At 44.7% G+C, this 23,238-nt stretch overlaps 1 protein-coding gene across 1 annotated transcript in view; it reads left to right on the top strand.

The window, feature by feature from the left end:
• Positions 1–9,069, top strand: part of LOC144504252 (protein EFR3 homolog B-like) — a 156,408-nt gene extending 147,339 nt beyond the window's left edge. The window contains exons 20-21 of the mRNA XM_078229338.1: positions 5,018–5,067; positions 8,838–9,069. Coding sequence (XP_078085464.1) covers positions 5,018–5,067; positions 8,838–8,943 — 156 coding nt within the window. The 3' untranslated portion in view covers positions 8,944–9,069. The remainder of the gene's footprint in view (positions 1–5,017; positions 5,068–8,837) is intronic.
• Positions 9,070–23,238: the final 14,169 nt, after the last annotated feature.

Genomic DNA, 23,238 nt, shown 5'->3' with positions numbered 1-23,238 from the left:
CGCAGTACTCCAAATGTGGCCTAACCAGCGTTCTATACAGCTGCATCATCAGACTCCAGCTTTTATACTCTATACCCCGTCCTATAAAGGCAAGCATACCATATGCCTTCTTCACCACCTTCTCCACCTGTGTTGCCACCTTCAAGGATTTGTGGACTTGCACACCTAGGTCCCTCTGTGTTTCTATACTCCTGATGACTCTGCCATTTATTGTATAATTCCTCCCTACATTATTTCTTCCAAAATGCATCACTTCACATTTATCCGGATTAAACTCCATCTGCCACCTCTCCGCCCAATTTTCCAGCCTATCTATATCCTGCTGTATTGCCCGACAATGCTCTTCGCTATCCGCAATTCCAGCCATCTTCGTGTCATCCGCAAACTTGCTGATTACACCAGTTACACCTTCTTCCAAATCATTTATATATATCACAAATAGCAGAGGTCCCAGTACAGAGCCCTGCGGAACACCACTGGTCACAGACCTCCAGCCGGAAAAAGACCCTTCGACCACTACCCTCTGTCTCCTATGGCCAAGCCCAGTTCTCCACCCATCTAGCCACTTCTCCTTGTATCCCATGAGCCTTAACCTTCTTAACCAACCTGCCATGTGCGACTTTGTCAAATGCCTTACTGAAATCCATATAGATGACATCCACGGCCCTTCCTTCATCAACCGTTTTTGTCACTATATCTCCCACCATGAACCCTATAGTTATGCCTATAGTTATTCTTCCAATATTCTGCTACAAATCGCACTCTCAATGAGATCGGATTACGTTTTTTTCAAAAACATGTTCATCATTGCCTCTTGGTTTTATCTTTTGATCCTTGTAGACTTTTTACGGCCTTATCAACCTGCATTTGTTTCATTGTGTCCTGCTCTTCCCAGTCTGAGCTCTATTGCATTCACAGTCACATTACTCTCTCTTTCTCAATGACAATGTATTACCTCACAAATTCTGACATTGAATTCTTCTGTCTGCACTATTTAGCAAATCCCCCAACTAATCTGTATCCCCTTGCAGGGCCCTTTAGTCTTTAAAAATAATTGGAACCTCCTATTTTGATACACCTCCAAATCCAGACACTGTTCCTCCTTTAGCCTGTTGTCCAAATCATTGATATACATTGTGAACAGAACCCTTGAGGACACCACCATCTGCTTCCAATCATTCTGAGAAACTGTCCTTAACTCCATTTTCTTTATTCTAATTTTTAATCAAGTTTACTCCCCTATTTCCTCTTAATCTTTTCTAGTAATTAACTGTGTCATATAGAGAGCATCAAGAGAGCATCATGAACTGAAGGGCACCGATTCAAAATAATGGGCAAAAAGAGTAGATATAATGTGAAGAAAGGTTTTTTTCACCCAGTGGGTGGTTGGACTCTGGAACAAGCTGCTGAGAGGGTGATGGAGACAGGTTCGATCGAGGTATTCAAAATGGAATGGGATTGCTTTCTGAATACAGGGATAAGGCAGGGGAATGGGACTGGGTAGAATGTTCTTTCAGAGCCAGTGCAGACTCAATGGGCCAAATGGCCCTCTTCTGCACTGCAAAGATTTTGTGATATCTTGTCAAAGTCTTCCCTGAAGTCCACGTACACTACATCCACTGCATTTCCCACATCTTGCATGTCCAATATTAGGTTCTGAGTTTTTCCAATATTTTCTGCTTTTATTTCAGATTTCTAGCATCTGCAGTATTTTGCTTTTGTATTAGTGAACTCGACAAGCTTGTTTCACACCAATAGTTTGGCACTTCAATCCCCATATCTATCATATATCCATCTCAACCTTCATTCCAAAATCTCCATTGTTAATTACATATCAGTTCTCAGCCCATATCCATCACCATTTTACATAGTAACAGAGAAACTAGAAGCAGGAGGAGGCCATTCGGCCCTACGAGCCTGCTCTGCCATTCATTATGATCATGGGGAGAGAATTAGGAAACATAGGTTGGACTAGGAGATTACAGGGACTGGGAACGTCCGACATGTGGAGTTTTTTCAAGGAGCAGCTACTGCGAGTCTGTGATAGGTATGTCCCTGTCAGGCAAGGAGGAATTGGTAGGGCTAGGGAACCGTGGTGCACCAAAAAAGTTTCTTTGTTGGTTAAAAAGAAAAAGGAGGCTTATGTTCGGATGAGACGTGAGCACTCGGGTAGTGCACTAGAAAGCTTTAGATTGGCTAAGAGGGAGTTGAAGAGCGAGCTTAGAAGGGCTAAAAGGGGACATGAGAAGACTTTGGCGGATAGGGTTAAAGAGAATCCTAAGGCGTTCTATAGGTATGTCAAGAACAGAAGGTTGGTTAGGGCAAGTTTAGGGCCAGTTATAGATGGCAGAGGGAAGTTATGTGTGGAACCGGAGGAGATTGGTGAAGCATTGAACCAATATTTCTCTTCGGTGTTCACGCAAGGGGACATGAATATAGCTGAGGAGGACACTGGGTTGCAAGGGAGTAGAATAGACAGTATTACAGTTGATAAGGAGGATGTGCAGGATATTCTGGAGGGTCTGAAAATAGATAAATCCCCTGGTCCGGATGGGATTTATCCAAGGATTCTCTGGGAGGCAAGAGAAGTGATTGCAGAGCCTCTGGCTCTGATCTTCAGGTCTTCGTTGGCCTCTGGTATAGTACCAGAAGATTGGAGGTTAGCGAATGTTGTCCCATTGTTTAAGAAGGGGAACAGAGACTTCCCCGGGAATTATAGACCGGTGAGTCTCACTTCTGTTGTCGGCAAGATGTTGGAAAAAATTATAAGGGATAGGATTTATAGTTATTTGGAGAGTAATGAATTGATAGGTGATAGTCAGCATGGTTTTGTGGCAGGTAGGTCGTGCCTTACTAACCTTATTGAGTTTTTTGAGAAAGTGACCAAGGAGGTGGATGGGGGCAAGGCAGTGGACGTGGTATATATGGATTTTAGTAAGGCGTTTGATAAGGTTCACCATGGTAGGCTTCTGCAGAAAATGCAGATGTATGGGATTGGGGGTGATCTAGGAAATTGGATCAGGAATTGGCTAGCGGATAGGAAACAGAGGGTGGGGGTTGATAGTAAATATTCATCATGGAGTGCGGTTACAAGTGGTGTACCTCAGGGATCTGTTTTGGGGCCACTGCTGTTTGTAATATTTATTAATGATCTGGATGAGGGTATAGTTGGGTGGATTAGCAAATTTGCTGATGACACCAAAGTCGGTGGTGTGGTAGACAGTGAGGAAGGGTGTCGTAGTTTGCAGGAAGACTTAGACAGGTTGCAAAGTTGGGCCGAGAGGTGGCGGATGGAGTTTAATGCGGAGAAGTGTGAGGTAATTCACTTTGGTAGGAATAACAGATGTGTTGAGTATAGGGCTAACGGGAGGACTTTGAATAGTGTGGAGGAGCAGAGGGATCTAGGTGTATGTGTGCATAGATCCCTGAAAGTTGGGAATCAAGTAGATAAGGTTGTTAAGAAGGCATATGGTGTCTTGGCGTTTATTGGTAGGGGGATTGAATTTAGGAGTCGTAGCGTTATGTTGCAACTGTACACAACTCTGGTGCGGCCGCACTTGGAGTACTGTGTGCAGTTCTGGTCCCCACATTACAGGAAGGATGTGGAGGCTTTGGAGGGGGTGCAGAGGAGGTTTACCAGGATGTTGCCTGGTATGGAGGGGAGATCCTATGAGGAGAGGCTGAGGGATTTGGGATTGTTTTCGCTGGAAAGGCGGCGGCTAAGAGGGGATCTTATTGAAACATATAAGATGATTAGAGGTTTAGATAGGGTGGATAGTGATAGCCTTTTTCCTCTGATGGAGAAATCCAGCACGAGGGGGCATGGCTTTAAATTGAGGGGGGGTAGTTATAGAACCGATGTCAGGGGTAGGTTCTTTACCCAGAGGGTGGTGAGGGATTGGAATGCCCTGCCAGCATCAGTAGTAAATGCGCCTAGTTTGGGGGCGTTTAAGAGATCCGTAGATAGGTTCATGGACGAAAAGAAATTGGTTTAGGTTGGAGGGTCACAGTTTTTTTTTAACTGGTCGGTGCAACATCGTGGGCCGAAGGGCCTGTTCTGCGCTGTAATGTTCTATGTTCTATGTTCTATGTTCTATGGCTGATCATCGAATTCAATATCCTGATTCCCCCTTCTCTCCATATCCCTCGATCCCTTTAGCTCCAAGAACTATATCTATTTTCTTCTTGAAATCACACAACGTTTCGGCCTCAACTACTTTTTGTGGGAGTGAATTCCACACATTCACCACCCTCTGGGTGAAGAAATTTCTCCTCACCTCAGTTCTAAAATGTTTACCCCTTATCCTCAAACTATGACCCCTAGTTCTGGACTCCCCACCATTGGGAACATTCTTTCTGAATCTACCCTGTCTAACCCTGTTAGAATTTTATAAGTTTCTATGAGATCTGCTCTCACTCTTGTAAACTCCAGTGAATATAATCCTAACCAATTTAGTCTCTCCTCATGTGACAGACCTGCCATCCCAGGAGCAGCCTGGTAAACCTTTGCTGCACTCCCTCTATAGCAAGGACATCCTTCCTTAGATAAGGACACCAAAACTGCACACAATACTCCAGGTGTGGCCTCACCAACGCCCAATGCAATTGCAGCAAAACACCCCTGTCCCTGTACTCAAATCCTCTCGCTATGAAGGCCAACATACCACTTGCCTTCTTTACTGCCTGCTGTACCTGAGCTTTCCATTCCCTTGTTCCCCATTCACCCAGTAATGGAAACAATCTTTCATTTACCCAATGTAACAGTTCTGGGTTTCTCCCACCCTTACTGACTGCTCCCCTCTTAGTCCCATTGCCAGTTACCCCTTTCCTGGCTGCTCCTCTCTCTGTCCCATTCCCAGTTGCCCCTTTACTTTCCTCCCTCTCTATTTATTGGAATTATATATTGGGAATGCTGAGATAGGGTTTTGTTCTGAAATTAAGATTGTTGAATTGAAGATATTTGGCTTGTCTGAAGGTTTGATACATTTACTGATGCTTCTCATCCCTTGAATTTCAGGCAACTATTCTGCAGAGTAAACTGAATCAAATATTTGAGATAACTATCAGGTAGGTCATGCAGGAGCCTTGGAGCTTTCCTCACCCTGAACTATGAAATGGTTGAAAAGCCCAGCTGAGCACTCGGACAACTTGGAGAATTGTGACAAACTCACTATCAGCTTTGTTGTGCCAGTGAAAATAGAAAATCAAGTTTTGGAGTTGTACAGCTGATAGATCATCATTTATTTTCAGAATGTGGGCATCATTGACAAGGTCAGATGTATTGCCTATAACTAATTGCCCTGAGAAGCTGGTGGGGTGGGTCACCAGCAATTTGATACAATTGAATATTATGGTAAGCTATTTCAGGGACAGATATAAGTCAACCGTGTTGGTGTGGACTGGAGTCACATTAAGGCCAGCCTGGATAAGGCTTAATTTCTTAAAGGACTTATTGAATCACTATTTTGGTGATATTTGAACTGAATTCTCTGGATTTAGTGCTCGAGTATCATACGGGTGACTTTAATCATAGAAACCCTACAGTACAGAAAGAGGCCATTCGGCCCATCGAGTCTGCACCGACCACAATCCCACCCAGGCCCTACCCCCATATCCCTACATATTTACCCACTAATCCCTCTAACCTACGCATCTCAAGACACTAAGGGCAATTTTTAGCATGGCCAATCAACCTAACCCGCACATCTTTGGACTGTGGAAGGAAACCGGAGCACCCAGAGGAAACCCACGCAGACACGAGGAGAATGTGCAAACTCCGCACAGACAGTGACCCAAGCCGGGAATCGAACCCAGGTCCCTGGAGCTGTGAAGCAGCAGTGCTAACCATCTGCATATAGATTGGGAGAATCAAATTAGTCACAGTACAACAGAGGAGGAACCAGATGGAATGGTTTTCTGGAGCAATGCGTTGAGGAACCAACAAGGGAGCAGGCTATTTTGTACTGGGTTTTGTGCAAAGAGAAAGGATTTGTTGTGGGAGAACCCTTGGAGATGAGTGACCATGATATGAGCAAATTCTTTGTCAAGGTGGATAATGATGCAGTTGATTCTGTGACCAGGGTCCTGAATCTCAGTAAAGGAACTATGATGGTATGAAGCATGAATTGGCCATGATAGACTGGGAAACATTACTGAAAGGAACGACAGTGGACAGGCAATGGCAGGCATTTAAATAACGAATAGGTGATCTCCAGAAGTTGTTTATTCCTGTTTGGCGCAAGAGTGGTAAGGGAATTGTGGCCAAACCATGGCTTACAAGGGAAATTAGAGATAGTATCAGATTCAAGGAAGAAGCATATAAATTGGCAAGAAAAAGCAATAGGCCTGAGGATTGGGAGCAGTTTAAATGTCAGCAAAGGAGGACCAAGGGATTGATTAAGAAGGGAAAAATCGAGTATGAAAGTAAGCTAGCAGGGAAAATAAAAACTGACTGCAAAAGTTTCTATAGATATGTAAAGAGAAAAAGATTGACAAAAACGAATGTAGGCCCCTCACAGTCAGAAAAAGGGAGAATTCATAACGGGGAATAAAGAAATGGCTGAGAAAGACATAAACAGTGCACCAGGAATGTTGGGGAACCAAGGGTTTAATGAGAGGGAGGAATTGAAGAAAATTAGTAATAGCAGAGAAATGGTGCTGGGAAAATTGATGGGATTGAAGGCCGATAAATCCCCAGGACCTGAAAATCTATGTCCCAGAGTACTTAAAGAAGTGGCTGTAGAAATAGCTGCCTTTGTTCACAGCTGCAGGCAACTGCAAAATAGTTAAGTGCTGTCAGGTCCTCCTTTGTATAAAGATTGTGTTTCGGAACAGTGCGGGTTATTCAGATGCATTCAAATAAACTCTGCATGCTGTGCAAAAAACATCTGGCTGTTCATCAAAGGTTTGTGAGGATGCCGTATGAAACTGAATGAAAACAAATGTTTTCAAAGGAAAGCAAAGGACGTCAAAGGGTTTCCAAGGATTTATGCTTTCTGGGAAGGCTCAAATACTAGGAATATATGCTGGCTGAGTGAGCAGCTGTGGAGAAGGTAATTCCCCCCTGCCCCAACCCCTCCCACTGCAGTGAAAGTGCCTTCTCCTGTCAATCAGAGGACTTGAAAGGGGTTTTCTCACATCTGCAGCTTCTGAGAGAGAGAAAGAGGAATCCATTCTGCTGAATGGAGTGCTGCTGTGAGTTGGAGGCTGCCAGGTGTCCAGGGGGCATGGAAATTAAAGTGACCAGACCACTTCAAAGTTTTCACAGTTCACAGACCAGAATGAAGACTTTGATCAGAGAGCTGCCTGAAATCACCATGCCAGGAGTGATATTCACGTTTCTCAGGGTTAGAAGGGGCAGTCTAACCACAAGAATTCCATGCTGGGGGAGAGTGCTGAGGTCAACCCTTTGCCCCAGCCCACTCAATCCTGAGGACCCTTGGGAAACCCTCCCAATGCAGCCTAGCAGCAGCAGAGGGCCACCTCGGCAATGTAGACACTTCTTTGACCCACCTCGGAGTACAAGGTGCCAGGTCAGGGTGTCACTGCCAGGGTACCAGGGGCCAGTGCAAGGTTGGTACTGGGGGTCATGAGGGGGGTTTATCTGGGAGCTTCTCTCTTGGGGGAAGCCGCATAGGCCTCTGGATGGGAGGGGGTGGCAGTGTGATCACTCACATGCCTGCGGGGCTGTGGCCCGTACTTTTCATGGTGAGGGGGAGGATGCCCTTCGATGGTGAGGGCTTGGTGGTGCTCCCCTGGTCGGAAGGAGTGGTGGGGAGGGGGGCCTATCTCTCAGTGCGGAGATCGGGGCACCCTTTAAGAATTCTTGAACAGCTGGGCTGGCGAGGGTGTTTCCCGCAACACTTAAATTTGCATCACTCAGATGTGTGAATCCCACCTCACAGCTGCTGCTAGCACCAGCGGAAAGCACTCCTGTTTCCCTATTGGTGTGGGTGCATAGAGCGGATTCGGGTGAATTGCGGCCTCGTGTCTGAAATCTCGGTAACCTCGGTGCCAAAGTCTGAAAACCATCATTTGATTTTCAATCGGTTTGGTTTGAATTTCTTTACCCATGACTTAAAGATCACCTGGGGATGTCTTTGGGCAAAGTTCATTCATGGGGTGTGGGCACTGCTGACTGGGCTCCATCCCAAATTGAACTGAGTGCTTTGATAGGCCATTTCAGAGAGCATTTAAGAGTGAGCACATTGCTGTGAGTTTGAGTTATATGTCAGCCAGACCAGCTGAGGGTGGAATATTTCCTCCCCTAAAGGACACTAGTGAACCAGATGGGTTTTTACAACAATCGACAATGGTTTTATAGTCATCATTAGACTTTTAATTCTAGATTTTTGTTGGATTCAAATTTCACCATCTGCCGTGGTGGGATTCGAACACGGGTCCCCAGAGCATTACTCTGGATCTCTGGATTACAGTCCAGTGACAATACCATTGCACCACTGCCCCCCCCCCCCCCCCCCCCCGACTGTGATCACCATCCTCATCCAGAAAATTCTATTTCATTTTAAATTAAGAGACATTTTAAAACATAACGACCTTATAAAGTCTTGCATTCATAACTGTTATTTCTCCATAACCACGTCTAACCACCTCTGATTCCATTTAAACTGAGCACTTCATATTTCTTTCCCTGGAAACATTCCGTAACCATATTCCAGTTGTATGTAACCTGTATCTTTTATCTCTGAATATAGTAGTGTGTATTTGATACCCTAACAACTGATCCTGGTTTGCATAATGATCTATATAACTTCAGAGAACAACTGTTGGTTCATTCACTCAATTTACATTTTCTAAAAGTTTCTCTTTATTTCTAGACCACCACCCAGCCCATCAGGTACGATCACAGCTGCTTTTGGCCAGACGCAGTCCCGTTCAGTGCCAGTTTACGAGATGAAGTTCCCAGATCTGTGCGTGTATTAACAGGAGCACAACACGGGCTAACACAATGCTTCATTGAATTGCAGAGATTCTGGATTCTCATCCAGTCTCATTAGCTCATTGTGGAGTTGACGCAGCAGCAGACCCTGTATTAGTGCACCGTGTCAACCATTCCCTGCAGAATGCTAGCAATTGCACAGCTGTTGTTTCCACCGGTAGAAGCATATCAAACATAACCCTTACAGTTTAGTGGTGCTTTGTTATGAAGACATGGTCTTTCAATGTACTGCTTATGCTTACCTGGGAGCATGGACAGGCTTAACTGCAGCTCGGGGCTTCCCGTGGAAGTGTAGGATCAGGCTGCTAAACAATAATGGCCAGTTGAAATTTGAGGAAGTGAAGTCTTCTTTAATACAATAAACACCCACTGATAATCACAAGATAACAAACAGTCCTAGCATTTTCCTCTCAGACATCATAATCTGGGACAATTTTGAAAGTTGAATGATGACCTTAGCCAATTTCAATTGATCCGTGGTCTATTCTTGGTGACTGAGGAATAAAACAGGAAGAGTCTGTTTTACATCCTGACAAACCTAACTAACCAGCAGGGCTGGGTCACCTTCTCCGATCTTTTGCCCTCTCCCTTGTTTGAGTTTCTTATTCTCCATGATAAACTCTGGCCTCAGTGTAGGAGAGAGCTCTGTACTGGGCAGAGTGTAACCCCGCAATGACCAACCCCAAGACAGGAGCAAGCACAAATGGCTGGTCCTGATTTCTTCGGATCTATTTTTAGTGCTCACTTATGTAGCTTTCATTGGTCAACCAACATCTCTGAAACTCCAGCTGTTGTCCAGCGGGTGTGTTTGATTGGAACAGTCCTGGTCCTGCCTGATCCTGCACTGAGTATAAGACACCTCAAACAGGGAACCTTGCTCACAGGTCAAGACTGTCTCATGTTCCTTTTTTCTATTACTCTGTGAAAGCAAAGATGTTCCAGTCTTCAGTAATTTTGTGGATTAACCTACATTTTTGACATTGATTATTGTGCATTGATCTCTGAATGTACGTGCAGTGTTGGCCGAAATATTACTGGTGCACTTGCAGGCTTCATTTAAACTTAACTAAATGTACAGAGTATAATTTGGCAATGTTAGATTTCCACCAGCAGACTTACCGCAGTGCCCACCCCACCCCCCAATTCCTGACCGGAACTTGATTGTACATCAATGGTGGGTAGCTGTTGGTATAGACTGAAGCATTTGAAGAAGTGTTATACATTAGGCATTTCAACTAACTGTAAAAATCATTCTAACAGTGAATAAGAAGGAGATGGTCACGATTTCTCAGCTTTCACACTCCTGACAAACAATATTGATTGTATACAGCTCTTATCTGTACACTGCATATGCAGACCTGTACATACCCTAACACTGCAGGTGCACACCTGTACATACCCTAACACTGCAGGTGCACACCTGTACATACCCTAACACTGCAGGTGCACACCTGTACATACCCTAACACTGCAGGTGCACACCTGCAGGTGCACACCAACTAGCTACACAAAGGCACAGCACACACAAACCCATATGCACCCACGATACACAAAGCTACATATACACTCATACACCCTCTGTACACACAGACAAACACAGCAACAGTTTGAGACGGGAGAAATCCTTCAGTCCATCCAGCATTCATCCCAACTCCATCCACATTATTATTTTGGTGTCTTTCCAATAACCCTGAATCCCATTTGTGAAGAGGACTTGTCTAATTTCTCTTGAATCCCATTGCGATTTATGGTGCCAATGCCGGTGCTGATAATCTGTTCTACATACTTACTAAAAATGTTTCAAAAAAGAAACTTCCTCGTCCCATCCCTATTTTCTTCTATCTTTGTAATTTGAAAATATCATTTCTTATTCTTACTTCTGTGCACAACAGAAAAAATTACACTGATCTAATTTGTCCAAACCTTTCATAATTTAATTTAATTCATGAATGCCTCCGCTGATTTGTTCCCCTGTACCTGCTAAAGACCTCTCTTTTCCTTCTCAGTGCATCCTGAATATCTCTAGTCATCCGTATCTCTCTGGGTTTATTACTCCTTCCTATCACCCTAAAGGGAACATGTTGGACCTATACCCTCCCCATTTCCTTTTTGAACATCCCCCACACTGTTCTTCTGTAGATTTCCCCACAAGTCGCTGTTCCCAGTCTACCTTGGCCAGATCCTGCCTTATTTTACCATAATTCACTTTTTTAAAAATTTGATCTGATTTATTATTGTCAAATGTATTCACATACAGTGAAAAGTATTGATTCTTGCGCACTACACAGACAAAACATACTGTTCATAGATGAGGTGAACAGTTGGAAGCTTTTTCCCAGGGCAGAAATGACAATTACAAGGGGGCACAAGATCAAGGAAAGAGGGGAAGGGTTCAGTGGAGATGTGCGGGGTAAGTTTTTTACACGGAGGGTGGTGGGGGTCTGGAATGCACTGCCAAGTGAGGTGGTTGAGGCAGACACGTTAGTGACATTTAAGACTTACCTGGATAGGCACATGAACAGGTGGGATATAGGAGGATACAGGTGGTTGGTCTGGATAGGGCAAAGTGATGGGTGCAGACTTGGTGGGCCGAAGGGCCTTTTCCTGTACTGTACTGTTCTTTGTTTTTTGTTCCACATAGGGGAGAAGGAAAGGATAGGGTGAGAATATAGTGTCGCAGCTTCAGCCAGGGTGAAGAGAAAGATCAGCTTAATATATGATAGGACCATTCAAAAGTCTGAAGACAGCAGGGAGGATGTTCTTGAGTTGGTTGGCACATGTTTTCAGACTTTTGTATCCTTTTTCCAATGGAAGAATGTGAAAGAGAGAATGTCCGGCGTGCCTGGGGTCCTTGATTATGCTGCTGCTTTCCTGAGGCAGGGGAAGTGTAGATGGACTCAAATAATATAAGGCTGGTTTGCATGATGGACTGGACTATGTTCACAACCCTTTGCAGTTTCTTGTAGTCTTGGCACAGTGACACAGTGGTTAGCACTGCTGCCTCACAACGTCAGAGACACGGGTTCGATTCCTGGCTTGGGTCACTGTCTGTGCGGAGCCTGCATATTCTCCCCGTGTCTGCGTGGGTTTCCTCCGGGTGCTCCGGTTTCCTCCCACAGTCCAAAGATGTGCAGGTTAGGTGGATTAGCCACATTAAATTGCCCCTTAGTGTCAGGGCGATTAGCTAGGGTAAGTGCATGGGGTTATGGGGATAGAGCCTGGGTGGGATTGTGGTCGGTGCAGGCTCGATGGGCCGAATGGCCTCATTCTGCACTGTAGGATTCTAGGATTCTATGTTCATTACTCTGCTATTCACACTTCTTTTGTTTCTTCCCCTGTCCCATTATCACCAGTTTTTGCCATGTTCAAACTCTCTGGTAGATTTTTCAGGAATTCATCCGAAGAGTTAGCAGGGAACGCATTACCAACAACTCCATAGAATCCCTACAGTGCAGAAAGAGGCCATTTGGCCCATCAAGTCTGCACCAACAACAATCTCCCCCACCCAGGCCCTATCCCCATAACTCCATCTATTTACTCTGCTAATCTCCCTGACACTAAGGGGCAATTTAGCATGGCCAACCAACCTAACCCACACATCTTTGGAGTCCATCAGGCCTGATTCCATTCCTTACTCTAAGAAGCATTGATTGTCAAAAGGCAGAACTTCCATCCATTGCCAGCTGGAAGCCCTGCCTTGGAGAGCCAATCTGATTGGCTGGCAGCTCTCCAATCATTCCAGGAACTACGCTGTAGTGGCCAAATGTGACACTGGAACTAAGTGCCGGGAACTGAAGGAAAGGCGCGGATAAAGGTGTTGGGGTAGGGAAGGTCTGGGGCTCTCGACAGGGGGTGGGGATTGGTGTCTTGGGGGATAGGTTGAGGGCAGAGGGAGTTCAGGAGTCACAGGGCCCTAAGGGGAGGGTGCCCTCAGTCAGAAGAGGGCTTCTGATGGAGGCAATCCTAAACTCCCCGTCCGCGCCACCTTCCTGTCTCAGATCGAACTTCGTTCAATTTCATCTTTCCAAAAAGGCCACTTAAGGTCCTTAATCAAGGCATCCCCTCTGAGGCCCTGCCTGCCCCAGTGTAAAATCGGAACCCACGAGGAATCCCATCCTTGCAACTCTGCGCTCTCCCTGCCTCAGAACTCGCTGGGAGGAATGTAAAATTCTGACTTGTTATTCCTTGTTTCCCATTTTCCTTATTTATTCATGGGACATGGGCATCGTTGGCTGGCCAGCATTTATTGCCCATCCCTAGCTGCCCTTATCACAAGCCTCTTGGATTCTCTTCCACCCTCTCTGCTTTCACCCGCATTAAGCTTGTTACATTTCTAACTTTTCCCGGTTCTGATAAAATATCATTGACCTGAAATGTTAACTCTGTCTTTCTCTGTGGCCCCACCAAGAACTGAATGCTCATCTTTATACCCAACATTCTGAATGCTTTTTAATAGCCTGGGAATATTGAACTGATAATTTTAGTGGCCCCTGCATTGAAATCCCAAGATCCATCTTCTGCTCTCATATCTTGACTATATTTCCATTTTTCACACAATCCACATCGCTCTGTCAAATCTCATAATCTTACATTTCTCTCTATGAAATTGTCCACCCTTCTTTGCCCACTGTTCAAGATTGTCATTGTGATTTTAAATGTACTGAGATTCATTCATTAGAGCTGCACACATTCACACACACAGACAGTGCACACTCACTGTGTGTCCACACAGATATATGCACTGTATATGCAAATACTGCACATAAAGTTATCTATGCATACTAGACATGCATATGCATACATGGGCGTTCATGCATATGCTCCATATACACAAACAGACAAACTGGGACTGCAGCCACACACTGAATGTACATACTTACATATAAACTGTACATGCTACATGTGCACACACGCCACAGCTGCTCTTGGGTAACTTCTTCAGGTAACGGTCCAGACATATGGAAACCTGTATGGCTGACTTGAGTTAACTGGAATACCCCAGTGGAATTGAAATAAATCTTTTATCTAATGCTTCCATTAAATGAGCATTGTTTTGATATATTGCAAAGCAGGTGGCGTGTGGTACACCACGTCTGTCAGTGGGCGCTGCCTGTCATGCCTCATGTCCTGTGCTCACGTATGAACAATACGCCTATGTCTTTGTTTCTACACCTGTTAGTGCGGGATGAAAAGTCTCAGGAATGAAATACAGCTACACTACCTGCTTCGAGATTGATTTAGAACATAAGAACATAAGAAATAGGAGCAGGAGTAGGCCATCTAGCCCCTCGAGCCTGCCCCGCCATTCAATAAGATCATGGCTGATCTGACGTGGATCAGTACCACTTACCCGCCTGATCCCCATAACCCTTAATTCCCTTACCGCTCAGGAATCCATCCATCCGCGCTTTAAACATATTCAGCGAGGTAGCCTCCACCACCTCAGTGGGCAGAGAATTCCAGAGATTCACCACCCTCTGGGAGAAGAAGTTCCTCCTCAGCTCTGTCTTAAACCGACCCCCCTTTATTTTGAGGCTGTGTCCTCTCGTTTTAACTTCCTTACTAAGTGGAAAGAATCTCTCCGCCTCCACCCTATCCAGCCCCCGCATTATCTTATAAGTCTCCATAAGATCCCCCCTCATCCTTCTAAACTCCAACGAGTACAAACCCAATCTCCTCAGCCTCTCCTCATAATCCAAACCCCTCATCTCCGGTATCAACCTGGTGAACCTTCTCTGCACTCCCTCCAATGCCAATATATCCTTCCTCATATAAGGGGACCAATACTGCACACAGTATTCCAGCTGCGGCCTCACCAATGCCCTGTACAGGTGCATCAAGACATCCCTGCTTTTATATTCTATCCCCCTCGCGATTTAGGCCAACATCCCATTTGCCTTCTTGATCACCTGTTGTACCTGCAGACTGGGCTTTTGCGTCTCATGCACAAGGACCCCCAGGTCCCTTTGCACGGTAGCATGTTTTAATTTGTTTCCATTGAGATAGTAATCCCATTTGTTATTATTTCCTCCAAAGTGTATAACCTCGCATTTCTCAACGTTATACTCCATTTGCCATATCCTCGCCCACTCACTCAGCCTGTCCAAATCTCTCTGCAGATCTTCTCCGTCCTCCACACGATTCACTTTTCCACTTATCTTTGTGTCGTCTGCAAACTTCGTTACCCTACACTCCGTCCCCTCCTCCAGATCATCTATATAAATGGTAAACAGTTGCGGCCCGAGTACCGATCCCTGCGGCACGCCACTAGTTACCTTCCTCCAACCGGAAAAACACCCATTTATCACCAAGTTACTCAATGAGAAGAAATAAGTGATGTGCAGTTGGATGTGCATATGTTACAATGAAGTATCTCAGAGGAGCTTTTCTGGCACAAGAGAAGCTTGTCCTTCCCAATCCACATTACATTGAGATAGTTGAGTCAGACAGTTGGATCGGGACAAGGGGGATCAGTCTATCCAACCTATTCCCACATTAAAATGGTTCACTGCCTATCGGTGTTGTCCATCCATTCATCCATCCAACAGTTGGATCAAAGATGTAGTCTGCCCATCCATCCAACATTCAGTCTACTGTTGAACCAGGATATCTGCACCCATTTCATTCATCCCGCTCTTGGTACAAGACCACAATTCTCTGTTCAGTCAATCCATTCCTTCGTTGAGTTGGTTCTGGATAACAGCCTTCCATCCCACTGTTTAAAAGAGTTTGACCAAACTTTCAATCACTGCTGTATCAGCAGAATGGCTCAACCCATCAATCCATCCAATTGTGCATCATGATAAAGACTGTCCATCCATCCACCATTTCCATCTGGAGCAATAGAAGGACCCTTTGCAGCCGTTCCATTCACTCAGAGAAAGATTATTCTGTCCATCCACTCATCTGTCCTACTTAAGTCAAGTCTATTCATTTCACAGGTAAACAATTCTGTACATCTATTATGCCACTATTAATGAAAAGAACTCGGTCCATTCATCCATCCTACTCTTCCACAATGGAAATGGGATAAAAGAACTGAACTAACAAGAGAGCTCTTAAAAGACGGACAGTTGGGTCAAATAGAAAAAGAGCAGAAGATTGGAACAAAGGGAGGAAAAGGATTGATGGCCTGAACTGGGAAAGGGTATTTTATTGCATTGGATCTCAAAGTACAGCTGTTTCCGAGAGAGAATACACTGGATTTATTGCAGTAAAATGTCTAATTCTGGAGTTATTCCTCCACTGCCAATGAAACTATTTTTAAGATAGGGATACGTTGGGCACAGTTATTTTCCTGTTGGTCTTCTCGGAAAGTTTTTTTTAGTGAGGTGGTGCAACCCGGTGTAGCCCCCCCTGTTCCACCAACTCAATTGTATAGTCCAACTCAACTGAGTACTGCTAGACAGAGTGCTTATTTAACTTGGGAAAAGGTGAGTGAGGAAGTTTTAACGGTTAATCTATTTCTAAAATCTTGACAGGTATTGCACTGAGTTTTTAGTTTAACATTAACTTGCAGTTTCTTTCAGCTTTCACCAGTGGTAAACAAACTGCCTTCAAGTGGTAGCTGCACAGTTAGCAAATTAGGTGGCTAGTTGGAATTGGTTCTCGAGTCAGCAGGGCTGGACTCAGGAGAAATAAAGGAGATTTTGCCTACGCACCAAGTAATAGGATGAATTTCAGCTGGACTGAGTTCTTAAGTATGATTTTGTGAAAGAGGAAATTCGATGCAGGGAAGAGAGACGGTTTCTACTTTTCAGAAGGGAATGTTCCAAGAAATAGTATGAGACCAAAAAACTGACATCCAGGGAGGTAAGCAGGTAGGTGATTGGTTTGTGAGTTTTAAGTTATCTTTTTAACTGTAAACTGAGGCAGAAATCTAACTAAGACCAGAAAAGTTTAATATTGTATTAAATTTATAACGGAACTCATTAAACAATTTTATATTGCAAATAATTGTTGAATAAAGACTTCAATTAAATAAATAAAATAAAGCTAGTCTGGACTGCAGAATGTGGAAGTTTGTGGACGGCAACACTGTCCCAAGCAAATCATTCTGTCGTGGATGTCTCCACCTTGAGCCTAGCCAGCTCACAGTCACTGGGTTTGAGTGCAAGTTGGAGAACTGTGACTCATAAGAGAGGGAAAGGAGTTTCTGGGCAGTTTTGTCCAGAATATAGCCACACCTCAGAGGAAAAGGGAAAGGGAGAGTGTGACTGTCAGGGAGTTGGATAGCAGAAGTTGCTAAGGAGGTCTCAGACATTGGTCTAGACCAACAGATGTGATTGTACTCGCTAGTTGTGAGGACAAGGAGAAAGATTGGAGTGAGACAGTGACAATGCAGACTGAGGCACCATGGCTCAGAAGGCAGACCGAATAGACAGAAACCAGAATAGAAATGTGACAGTAACAGGGGACTCTGTAATTAGAGCGATCGACATGTCTTCTGCAGGTGAAGAATGAGAACCATGAAGGGTATGTTTACGCAGTGCCAGGGTAATAGATATCTCATGGTGGCTGGAGAGGAACTTGGAAAGGGAGAGTTTAAATCCAGTTGTCATAGTCCATCGGATAAGGAGACACATGAAAATGAGACTTCTTCAGAGAGTGATCTTTAGCCCATGTCCACTTTCAGAGAGAAGGGTGAAGCAGGCTGGAAATTCAGAGAACCGGGAACGCGATTCTCACCGGAGAAATTGCATTAACCAGCCTCCAAACACATGATTCCCCTCACTGAATACTCAAACCTTGCCAACAGGACATCACATCAAGGAGATTTACAACAGCTTTTTAAAATCAAGATTCAGTTGCGAGGATACCCCCAGGGGTGCAAAGGTAAGTATAGCCCTTGGGGGCACAGGTTGGAGAAGCCTGGGCAGTGCCCCCGGCACAGGTTGGAGAAGCCTGGGCAGTGCCCCTGGCACAGGTTGGAGAAGCCTGGGCAGTGCCCCCGGCACAGGTTGGAGAAGCCTGGGCAGTGCCCCCGGCACAGGTTGGAGAAGCCTGGGCAGTGCCCCCGGCACAGGTTGGAGAAGCCTGGGCAGTGCCCCTGGCACAGGTTGGAGAAGCCTGGGCAGTGCCCCCGGCACAGGTTGGAGAAGCCTGGGCAGTGCCCCTGGCACAGGTTGAAAATGTTAATATGGCGCCCCACCCTCTGGAGGCGACTTTGCGGCTCTCTCAGGCCCTTCTCCTCCAGAGTGACAGTGTAACTCCCTCCCACTCATGTTCTTCACTCTTCAGATGCTCTTAAGACATTTGGAGAGACATCTGTGGGGCTGAAGAGCTGCATGTTGGTTTTTGGTCTGACTCTGATGTACTGACAGTCTCTCCGTGCGCAGAATCGCCAGGGAGAAAAATCCAGAGAGAACTGGCTTTCCCTGCCGCTCTCCGGTGATGACATCAGAACCTGATTCTAATCAATTTGAATCTAACTATCTGGCCCCTTTGCCACATGACCCCCCGCCCGACCTTACTAAACATATAATGGGTTTGGCCAGACGTAAATCTGTCAAGCAATTTTAGTAAGGTGTTTGATAAGGTCCCCCATGGTCGGCTTATGATGAAAGTAAGGAGGTGTGGGATAGAGGGAAAGTTGGCCGATTGGATAGGTAACTGGCTGTCTGATCGAAGACAGAGGGTGGTTGATGAAAAATTTTCGGACTGGAGGCAGGTTGCTAGCGGAGTGCCGCAGGGATCGGTGCTTGGTCCTCTGCTCTTTGTGATTTTTATTAATGACTTAGAGGAGGGGGCTGAAGGGTGGATCAGTAAATTTGCTGATGACACCAAGATTGGTGGAGTAGTGGATGAGGTGGAGGGCTGTTGTAGGCTGTAAAGAGACATTGATAGGATGCAAAGCTGGGCTGAAAAATGGCAAATGGAGTTTAACCCTGATAAATGTGAGGTGATTCATTTTGGTAGGACTAATTTAAATGTGGATTACAGGGTCAAAGGTAGGGTTCTGAAGACTGTGGAGGAACAGAGAGATCTTGGGGTCCATATCCACAGATCTCTAAAGGTTGCCACTCAAGTGGATAGAGCTGTGAAGAAGGTCTATAGTCTGTTGGCTTTTATTAACAGGAGGTTGGAGTTTAAGAGCCGTGGGATTATGCTGCAACTGTACAGGACCTTGGTGAGGCCACATTTGGAATATTGTGTGCAGTTCTGGTCACCTCACTATAAGAAGGATGTGGAAGCGCTGGAAAGAGTGCAGAGGAGATTTACCAGGATGCTGCCTGGTTTGGAGGGTAGGTCTTATGAGGAAAGGTTGAGGGAGCGAGGGCTGTTCTCTCTGGAGCGGAGGAGGCTGAGGGGAGACTTAAAAGAGGTTTATAAAATGATGAAGGGGATAGATAGAGTGAATGTTCAAAGACTATTTCCTCGGGTGGATGGAGCTATTACAAGGGGGCATAACTATAGGATTCATGGTGGGAGATATAGGAAGGATATCAGAGGTAGGTTCTTTCCGCAGAGAGTGGTTGGGGTGTGGAATGGACTGCCTGCAGTGATAGTGGAGTCAGACACTTTCGGAACATTTAAGCGGTTATTGGATAGGCACATGGAGCACACAAGGATGATAGGAGTGGGATAACTTGATCTTGGTTTCAGATAAAGCTCGGCACAACATCGTGGGCCGAAGGGCCTGTTCTGTGCTGTTCTATGTTCTATGTTCAATCCCTCTGGGGGCGCAGAGGTGAGTATAGCCCTCGGGAGAGAGAGACATAGCGACATAGCTTGGTAGTGCCCTTGCAATGCCCCCTGGCAGTGCCAACCTGAGCCAGGGGGCAGTGTCATGGTGGGTCTTTGTGGGAGCCCCCTGATGGGGGAGAAAGCAGGGTGACTGAGGGGTTAAAATACCAGCAATGATTGTCAGCGGGGAGGGGGAGGGTTTTATTTCCAATCAGGGCACACGTTAAAGATGGTGTTTGGATCTCAGTGGACATTGTTGCTGGTTCCAAGAGTCCCCAGTCCACCTGAGTGACGGCGTTAACCAAATCCATTCTTTCTTTATTTAAAGAGGTTCAAAATCTGGAAAGAAAAATGGTCCATGCAGTCAGAGAGTTACACACCAGCTTTCTAACTGAGCCTGACACTTGGACAAATTCTGGTTGGTTCACCCCTTTTGAAAATACATGGTAAGATTCTGCCATCGAACGTGCTTGGATTGCCGTGGGAATTCAGTCAGGTGCTGCTTTCTGCTGTTTTTTCAGCCTCCAATAGGTTTTGAGTATTCTTCCTTCCTTTGGTGAATGGAACTTTCTATGACTTTATTTGGTAAATTGTTAACTAATTGACTAATTAAATAAACACAGTTGGATAGAAATGGCAGGAGTAGTGATGTGCTGCACCTGCAGCATGTGGGAATCTGTGGACTGCACTGCAATCCTGGACAGTTAGGAATGGGTTAACAAACCTTCCAATTAAGTTCTAATTTGATGTCAGTTATCCAATAGAAGTCACTGATATATAAAGGGGTTGTCGGTGGCACTGCGTGTTGGGGAGAATTGTGTGTGGAGTTGATTCAAAGAAATAAAGGTCGTTTGTGAAGAAGCTGAACTCGTGTCTCCTTTACTGAACCGCAACCGAGAAGCTCGAACAGTGAGAGTGGAGAATGATTGTTGGTTCCAAGCGAAGGGCTGCAAGTTACAACTTTTTCAAAAGAAAACAGAAGGTTTCACTTAGCATCTTGCAATCAACGAAAGGGTGAAGACAAAATGGCAGAACCCAGAGTGAAAGTGTCAGGATACGAATATCCACCATGACTCCCTGACACTGAACCTTGTGACCAATTGAGAAGTGAGTCATCATGTGGACTATGGTAACTGGTTTAGGAAAAAGGAAACAAGGAGTGACCTTGGCTCTTTCTTTACCATATTGAAGTAAAATTAGACGCAAAGTATTTTCTGAATTGGAGTTGGAGCATTTGGACTTGGAGGAAGATCTGGATAATTTATTAACCTTTATGGATAGGATTTATTAAAAGAATGACTTATTGAGTGCGTATGAAGCCTAGTCAGATTTCAATAGATTTTGGAAATCAGGATATTTCTATTGAAGAATATGTGATGGAATTTAATAGACTGTATAGGGCTGCAAAAACAGCACCTGGAAATTCCACAGTCTGTGTTGGCATGTACTGACTGGACTGTGCTAAAGTGACCAATATGGATAGGCTCCTGGTTTTGACAGGAGTTAAATTTGCAGATAAAGATATCTTGTATGATCAAATGTTGGGGAAATATTCTATCCCCATGGCTTTTATGACACAAATGTGTCAGTCAGTGATAAAACAGACTGTGGCAGATACACCGTTAACAGGATGATGAGATCGTACAGGCACAAGCTGGCAGAAGATTGGGAGCCAGAAATTACGAGGACAGAAATCCCTTTAATGTTTATAACAAGAGGAAGGATATGGAGAGTGGTAACAGAAAAAAGAACCCCAGAAATACTCAGGATATGATTAATCAGTGTTTTCGGTGTGACTCTAAATTTCAATATGCTTTCAACTGTCTGAAATAATCTATTAGAGTGTTTGAAGCTACACATGACACGGAAGAATCAGATAAAGAAAAAGATAGCGATAGAAAGAAGGCATTGTCTTATTAACAAGAAGCTTTGCTCGTGTAATGAGAGTTTCGGTTGCAGAGTCCTTTAATTATGCTGTATTAGACAGTGGTTGTACGTCTACCGTGTGCGGGATTGACTGGGTTAAAATGTTATCTGGACTCTTTAAATGCTGAAAATCGGAACAAGGTTAAGGAATTCGAAAGTTCCACCAGTTTCAGGTTTGGGGATGATAATACCCTGAACTCACTGATAAGAGTGATGATCCCTTGCAATATTGCCGGAGTGAATCATTTCATTAGCACAGATGTTGTGTCGAGTGAGATACCTTTGCTTCTGAGTAGACCATCGATGAAGAAAGCGCACAAGAAACTGGACATGGAAAATGATTAGGCAACAGCTTTTGGAAAAACGGTGGAATTACAATTTACACAGTCGGGACACGATTGTATTCCATTAATGAAAAATAATGTTTTGGGTAAAGAGGTTAAGGAAGAGTTATTCGCATCCGGAAATGGAACTCTAGCTGATAAAAAACTCATTGTGTTGAAGCTTCATCAGCAATTTGTGCATCCGTCCCCTTGAAGGCTGCAAAATTTCATTAAAGGATGCAGGTGTAAGAGATGAGGACTATACTAAGCTGCTAGAACAGGTCAGTGATCGGTGTGAGGTTTGTAGGAAGTACAGAGGGACACCATCACGACCAATAGTAACTCTGCCTTTGGCCAGAGATTTTAATGACGTTGTGGCCCATGGACCTTAAGATCTGGGATAAAGCAAACAAAATATTCATTCTGCACTTTGTAGATTTAGCGACCAGATTTAGTCAATCAACCAATGTCCATAGTAAAGAAAAGAGTAACCCTGGATCAGATCATGGAAAAATGGATAGGGACAGGAATGGTGCCACCGGCAAAGTTCCTTACAGACAATGCGGGGGGGAATTTGCTAATGATGAGTTTCGGGATATGTGTGAAAACATGAATATTGTAGTCAGGAAAGCCCAGTTAGTGATGGGCTGTGTGAGAAACCATGCGCCAATAGCTGACATGCTCTGGAAAATTTTGGCAGATAGATCAAGTTGCAAGTTAAATTCAGCCTTACCATGGGCGGTACATGCAAAGAATTCACTGCAGATGGTTGGGGGCTACCGTCCCCATCAATTAGTATTTGGTAGAAAACCTAAAATTCTGTCCATTTTGAATGACCAGCCTCCATCTTGGGAAGGGTCGACAATTCGCTTTGCCTTTGCTGAGCATTTAAATGCATTGCACACAAGTAGCAGAGTATTTCTGGAAGCAGAAATCTCTGAAAGAATTTGCGGAGCTTTAAGGCACGGCCATCAAACACCGTTTTACAGCAAGGAGACATAGTATACTATAAGATAATTTTAATGAATGGAAATGCACAGGGAAGGTTATAGGCAGCGATGGCAAAACAATTGTTTTGCAACATGGTATTCAGACGGTTAGGGTACATTCATCAAGGACAACGGGTACAGATTACAAACTTGCGAATTTAGAAAGAGGAGACCAACATGATGAGGAACCAGGATCATCTGAAATTCACGTGTTTCAGAATTGAGGACCAGTTAGCTGAAATCGACAGGGTATCTGTAGAGGAACACTATCTCTGAACGAGAACAGGCTGTTTTTTTTAAAGGACAACACCCAAAGATTGGTACAAAAGTGACTTACTTACCTCGTTAGGATAGT

This window comes from Mustelus asterias, chromosome 15 (assembly GCF_964213995.1).
Source record: "Mustelus asterias chromosome 15, sMusAst1.hap1.1, whole genome shotgun sequence".
NCBI lineage: Eukaryota > Metazoa > Chordata > Chondrichthyes > Carcharhiniformes > Triakidae > Mustelus > Mustelus asterias.
Note: the sequence above shows the minus strand (reverse complement) of the source record. Positions and strands in the feature narration are given on the sequence as shown.